The 7081-nt window shown below is 39.3% G+C and overlaps 1 protein-coding gene across 1 annotated transcript; it reads left to right on the top strand.

Annotated features, from left to right (window-relative positions):
• Positions 1 to 504: 504 nt before the first annotated feature.
• LOC129177382 (NADPH oxidase organizer 1-like) lies at positions 505 to 5758 on the top strand. Its single transcript, XM_054768465.1, has 8 exons — positions 505 to 649; positions 753 to 833; positions 908 to 974; positions 2081 to 2264; positions 2347 to 2540; positions 2973 to 3068; positions 3326 to 3443; positions 4714 to 5758. Exons 1-8 carry the CDS (start codon positions 569 to 571, stop codon positions 5399 to 5401), a joined length of 1509 nt encoding a protein of 502 aa, XP_054624440.1. The 5' UTR covers positions 505 to 568; the 3' UTR covers positions 5402 to 5758.
• Positions 5759 to 7081: the final 1323 nt, after the last annotated feature.

Genomic DNA, 7081 nt, shown 5'->3' on the forward strand with positions numbered 1-7081 from the left:
GCAGTTTATCTTACTACAGTACTATTTTTAGAGTATTTTGACAATCAATAATAAACCTAATAGCACTGTGCAGCTTTTGTAAGGTGCAGCACCGAAATAATCTTGATTCTTGCCAGAATAATGTGCAAGACAATGATGAAAGTGCACCAGTGATTCAGCAGAAAATGCAATATTGTAGCTGGCTATGTATTTACATAACTCGTTTGTTATTTTTTAAGAAAAAGAAGATATCCTGAAGATTTAGGTTTTCCAGAGAAGACAGGGAAAGAAAAGAGAGTGAGCCAGATAGCAAGTCCTGATAAATTCTCTTCAAATGACTCAATTGATGTAGCCTCTGTTGGTGCCATGAAAAATTTCCAGACACACCCTTGGGGGAAAAGCCCCCTATCAAGGTGTTTCATGAAGCCCAGTAGGTGTCAACCTTGGGCGAGCCTGTGACTCCACCCACTAGATGCTCTGTATTTATGTGCCAAGCACAGCAGTCCCAGTAGCATTGTGGATGGATCAGCTCCTCTTAAGCTGGATACATTAACCAAGTGTTTTTTCCTCCAAAGGAAAAAAGGAGACCATGATGCCCAGCAAGGGGCAGCGCTTTGTGTTCACTGCTCACATCATTGGGGCTGTTCACAGGGAGACCCCAAAACTCAAGGTGAGTTCAAGCCTGCAAAAGTGCCATTATTTGTAACACTATTTATTTCTTTTTCAAATTTTGCATGGTTGTTCATCGTGATGTATTTGGTGGCTCTTTGCAGATGTTCATGATATCTGTCCTGTGGTCAGATGAGACCGAAGTGATTGTCTACAGGTCTTATGATGATTTCAAGAAGTTTCATGTAAGCTTTAAATGTGGGAAAAGTACACGTCATTACTCTTTTCTTGTTTTAAAGTCGCTTTACTTATCGTACAGAAGCGGCTGAAAAAGAAGTTCTCTCTCCTCAATCCCAATAACAACAAAATGATCCCCAAATTTAAAGGTAAGATTGTTTTTCACCTATGTTTTATATTAAATGAATGCACTTTATGCCAGTTTATTAGGCACAACCAGATTTACAGGAGTGACACAAACAATAACAAACAATTTGCCAAATTAAGCTGCTTTCATGAGAATTGGTACTGCTATTAAAATGCTTTAGAGATATTCAGTGGAGGTTGGATAATGTGGCCGTGCCAAAGGACTTTCTGTTTGTAATTTTTGTTAATTGACCAAAAAATGCCTTTAATGTATGTAACGCATATGATTAAAAAAAAAAAAAAAAAATATATATATATATATATATATGTTTTAACATTTTTAGGAAAAAAGTGCAGCCCTTTAATTTTAAGAATGTTTTTTCTTGCCCCGAAAAAGAATAAAATTTATATAAATGTGTGTGCAAAAATATATGAAAAAATGCCTTGAATTTATTTTATATAAAGGTGCATGCACATTTTATATATATATATATATATTTGTATATGTATGTATATATATATATATATATATATATATATATATATATATATATATATATATAATACTGTATATATATATATATATATGTATATAGAAATGCCATTAATTTACATGAAATAAATGTTTTAAAAATATTTCTTAATTTAAAAAAGCAAGTAACATCAATGTGATTTTACTTAATTCTTGCCAAAAAAGGCAAAAATGTCTTTAATTTATACAAATGTGTATAAAATTGTCCCTTCAAACATCCCTAGAATTTATACAAAGCTGATTTTTTCTTACATTTTGCCCCAGAAAACCCAGCAAAAATGATTTACATTGATAAAAATGTCATTTTTTCTTTTTTTTTTCTGAAAAGGAACGAAAAGCTGTTTTAAATAGTTGAACCTAACCTTACCTAAACCTAGTCACTGTCGGTTTGAATAAGCGGTAAAGCATCTTGTTGAACGTGTTTTTTTCCCTCTCTGTCTGACACAATAGGAGCGTGCTCAAGCACACTCGTTCTCTAAATTGGTGAATTGTCTTACAGCACCGCGTGTGATGTACACTGCAATGCGTGCGTGCGTGCTTGTTTCATGTCCTTCCCCCTTTTTATCTAAAGTGTTTGAATTCATCCGCTTTCTTCAGGGGAGGCTCATAAAAGCAACCTCCAACAGAGAGGATCGGAGCTGTCTGCCCAGCGGATGAAGGCCTTAGAGACCTACTGTAACAAGCTGCTGGTGAGTGACCCGATGGTGACCCAGAGTGCAGAGGTCACACAGTTCTTCACATCACAGGGCCAAGACCTGGATCCAGACTTAACCAAGAACAGGTAGGTTTCTGCTCAGTGATGTGACGTCATTGCGATTGAAGGTGATGGAGAGACAAATGGCTCTAACCTGTTTGTCACTCAGCCTCATAATCCTGCTGTCAGAAGATGGAGCTCGCGAAGGAGGAGGAGGAGAAGGAGGAGGTGGAACAGTAATCAGCCCACTGGTCACCCAGACGTACCGTTCTGTTGCTGCCTACGAGACCAAAGACACCAAGAACCGTCCCTTTAAAGTAGCCATGGATGAAAAAGTGGAAGTGCTGATGAAGGACCCTGCTGGTCAGTCCGATACTGTACACCTTCGTAGACACCTGTTCCTTTAGCTTTAATCAGTAACATAAAAAGCTTCCATGTGCATCTTTCTGCAGATCTGCACCAACATTTAATTGGACCATGCTCCACCCTTCCAGAATGTTAAAAGAAATTGGTTGCTGCGTAACCCTGCTCATTACCAAAACACAAACAAACACTGGTAGACGCTGGTAGATTGCAGATCCCCACCAAGGCAAACAATTCTACCGTCACAGACACCTACTTCCTGCATATGCCTGAATTTTCTCATACAATGAATGCAGCATTTCATGAGGAATGAAGGAAAATGATTAAAAAAAAAACTTTGCTCAGCAACAAAACTGAAAATAAAAGTTTTTTTCATCCAAACAGACCCGAGTACTACCTGGGCGCTCATGTTTACTTTTGCTTTACTTTTAGGTTGGTGGTTGGTGGAGAACGAGGAAAAGTGCATGGCGTGGTTCCCAGGTCCCTACCTGGAAAAAGAGGAAGATGAGACTGGATTCCAGTTGGGAGGTGTGCCATTTACCTACGTACTGTCTTAACTTATGTGAGTCAGATAGAAAACAACTTTTAAATAGATCGAAAGACCACCCAACCCTAAACATTAACCATAATTAACAGGGAGAATTTTGCCAGTGGTGAGAAAAACTGAAATTAGAGCAATGCCACATAGCAAAAATATTTTCCTTGCTTTGTGTGTATTTCACTGCAGCCAAACTTTGTTGGACTTCTTTTCTGTGAGACACTTATTTCTGTGTTTTGTCCTAAAGGTGTTCTCTACTGTGCCGTGAGGAGTTATTCTACCAATAAGGCAGACGAGGTGTCTGTGCCCATCGGTTCTGTGGTGGAGGTGCTGAGGATGTCTGACGATGGCTGGTGGCTCATCAGGTAAACCCAGACTTGCCTGTTGGCTCCTTTCATACACACACGCTACTACAAGACAAGCATTAAAAAAAAAAACTCTGAAAACAATTAGTTATATAATCAAAAAAGGCTGTGCCATGGTAGACTTGGAATAACTGATGCTTTTCTGAATCAACAACGCCTCTGATCCCATGCCCATTGATAATATTCGCATATATACGCACAACAACAAGCTGTTGTGGTGGACAGGTGGTAATATTACTGTAATTTCCTTGACTTTGTGGATTATTTTGAGTTGCTCTGATTATTTTTATTATCCAAGGTGGCAGCTGTCATTAGTTACTTGCGAGAGGAGTGATTGCATTCATGAAATGACTTATTAGGCACATTAATGTACTTCAGCTTGGCTTTTGGATTATTTTGAGTCTTTGTGTTTTATTTCCATTATGTAATGTGTCGGTTAGCATTAAGGACTTGAGAGGAGCGACAGGCGGGGTGTCTTTTCCATTCAACATTTCAGCTTTTTGTCTTCATATTCTTTCTTCTTGCTATGTTTTTCCCTTTTCAAAAAACATTATTTGTACATTGTGGACTGCAAACGGCCCCTGGGCCGTACTTTGGACACCCCGGCATTACAGTCATTCTATCACTCGGCTACGTTGTGCTTGTGGATACAATTGTGCCGTGCCTTGGCCTACCGAAACATGCCCTATTTTAGAAGGGAACATTGTACTATACTGTACGTGGCAGCAAATGTGCTTAGAGCTCAAAAAAAAAAAAAAAAAAACAAGGAGGAGGAGAAACACCTTTTGTCTGGATCCACACCTTAAAAAAAAATCTTCTTTGGCCCATACTACATCTATAGTCATGAAAAAAATGATGAGACCACCCTTGTTTCTTCAGTTTATTGATCCATTTTAATGCCTGGTACAACCAAGGGTACAATTGTTTGGACAAATATCATGATGATAACAAATATAGCTCATAAGAGTTTCAGAGCTGATATCTAGCAACTTCCATGGTTTTCTTAATGACTTAAGTTCTGACACGAATAGCTATAGCATTGTACTGCCAAAAACTTTAACTCTTATGAGCTAGTTTTGATGTCATTGTTATATTTGTCCATATTTGTCCAAGCAAAGGTACCTTTAGTTGTATCAGGCATTAAAATGAACAAGAAACTGAAGAAAGAAGGGTGGTCTAATCATTTTTTCCACGTATGTTTCACAGAAACACACAACCAAATGTTAAAATGTGGCTACCTGTTCAACTTCTTCTTCATGTTGTTGTACAGATTCAATGGCAAGGTGGGTTACGTCCCCTCCATGTATCTGAAGCCCAACAACAGCCCTCGTACAGGACTTGACAGCTTGCAGAGGAAGATGCATGGATCCACCCTCAACCTGTCCTACCCTGGAGCACCTCTGTCTCCATCTTCTTCTTCCCCAACTTCTTCTTCTTCAACAAAAAGGCAAAGTTCTGAAGAGCAGCCCAGAGTTCAGCCTAGTAGGCATGGCCGTTTGTCCAAATCCCAATCTATGGAGATTCTCTCCGAGACGTGGACCCACACTGCTCGTCCCGCCCAAGCCGAGGTCAAGGCGGACGCCGCCTGCTTAGACAACCGAGTGCGCAGCATCAGCAGCTCAAGCGAGGAGTCCAGCTTATGCTCCAGCTGCTCCTCCATCAGCAGCCGGTCTTCACGTTTTAGAGACGACTCCTCCGTGCACCATCCAAAAAACCAGCAGCGCCGCAGCTCCAGCGCAAGTTATGAGAGCTCTGTGAGTTCTGGCAGCTGTGGAAGTTTTACGAGCTTCAGTTCCAGTAGCAGCGATACAGCAGGCCCGATTGCTCCTTTAATCCCACCCAGACCCAAGAAGGAGGAGATCCTGAACCGGTGCTCCACCGAGACCCGCAAGGCAGCTATGGACCCTCGAGCCGGGCCCCAAATGCGACGTGAACCACACAATGAAACCCGCTTATAAGGACACATACCGGATACTGAACAATACTCTCACAACACTCTCACAACACTCTTACTCTTTTATATCTTTTTTGAAAATATTTAACCTCTGCTGCTCTAAAAATTTTAGTCAAATGTGTTTTTCTCCCAGAATAACTTGACTGGATAAAACATGCTTACTTTGAAATCTGAATGTATGTAGATAACGGCACATTTTGACTATTTCACATGGTAGAAGTGTAATGTAGCTTCAGTGAAGCACGTTCAAGGTAGAATATTGTTTGGACAGCTATCAGATGATCAGGAATCATAGCAATAGCAGTTACTGTACAACTAATGAATAATGGCTGCAAAGAGAGACACCATTAGCAATGTTTTTTTTATCATACGGTTACATTGTATAAGCTTGTATTCAAAAATTATGATTATTATGACTTTTGCAATGTGTCACATAAGTTAATAAAATTTTCACTTGAAAACAAAAAGTTCAGAACTGTGTCTTTGGATGATCGTGTCTCTGTTTTAACAAGGCTTCTTGCATTTTATATGATTGAAAAGTCTGTTTGCAGTTTATAGAGGTTAATTGGTTCCAGAATTTGTTTGTAGTTAGAGCAGTGGTCCCAAATCCCTGGTTGGACAGAAAGAAAAAATCATTTCCATGATTTCATTTTTTTAATGTTTTATTTTGAAAAGTGGCCGGATTCTCTCTGTTACATCCGTCTAAAATGACGCATGTCCATTGTGCGTGTGCTAACTTTATCTCATGCCGCACAGATAGACTACTACTGTACTTTTACCATTTTTCTTTCACCTCATATTTGGTGTCAAATGCTGATACTATGTGGGAATGCATAAAGGTACGTTTTTATGACTTATTCAGTGCTAATGTGCACATTTGTCTCAAGTTAATTAAAGTCTTTTACCACACACGTCAAACAGGATGTAATCATCTTTCTGTAAAAAACTTGGCTGGAACTTGAACTGGTGGATGGTGGGTCGGCATTCATTTTGTGCTTTTAATTTGATCTTATTCATGTCTTAGTTTTACACAATACATAATAAATAAGATAAATTAGATCGTTATAATGTACGATGACCCCCCCCGGTCCGCGGGAGATTTGTGGGAACACAAGCCGGTCCGTGGGTCAAAAAAGGTTGGTGACCACTGAGTTAGAGCATAGAAAACCTGGCTTTCAAAATACGTTTTTTAACATTAAACATGAAATAACACCTATAATCACCTTTACACTCCAATTATTCATTGTTTGCAACACATAGCGCATCTCTTACGCTGCAGGGGCATGAGACAGCCGCTAGCAAGCAAGCTAGCGGCTAGCGGCTAGCTAGCTAACCCGTTAGCCTCAACCTTATTTCTTCTAAACTTAAGAAGCCAAAAACTTCAGCATTTGTTGTCATCTTCTCCACACTCTGACCCTATAATTCAAAATTTGGACTTGGTTTCTGAACATAATGTTCTTCACCATGTGCGGGTATTGCCAAAAACACAGGTGGGGGTACTGAAAGCTCCAAATGAGTCACTAGCAACAACAGAATAGGATGTTAAGCATAGGATTGGAAAAACTGGCACAATTTATTGTACAGGGCATGGTTTAATAATAAAAAGATTAATAAAGCAGTCTTTCTGACCATATACAGTAAAGTGTACTGGATACAAAAATAGTAATACACACGTTTTGTTTTT

The sequence above is a fragment of the Dunckerocampus dactyliophorus genome, chromosome 2, assembly GCF_027744805.1.
Source record: "Dunckerocampus dactyliophorus isolate RoL2022-P2 chromosome 2, RoL_Ddac_1.1, whole genome shotgun sequence".
Lineage (NCBI taxonomy): Eukaryota > Metazoa > Chordata > Actinopteri > Syngnathiformes > Syngnathidae > Dunckerocampus > Dunckerocampus dactyliophorus.

Excerpts from the sequence above, each read along its gene's own strand:
- LOC129177382 (XM_054768465.1), top strand. The coding sequence starts at position 569 with ATGATGCCCAGCAAGGGGCAGCGCTTTGTGTTCACTGCTCACATCATT. Across the intron at positions 834-907 it reads ATGATTTCAAGAAGTTTCAT|AAGCGGCTGAAAAAGAAGTT; the intron begins GTAAGCTTTAAA and ends CTTATCGTACAG. Across the intron at positions 2,265-2,346 it reads CCAGACTTAACCAAGAACAG|CCTCATAATCCTGCTGTCAG; the intron begins GTAGGTTTCTGC and ends TTTGTCACTCAG.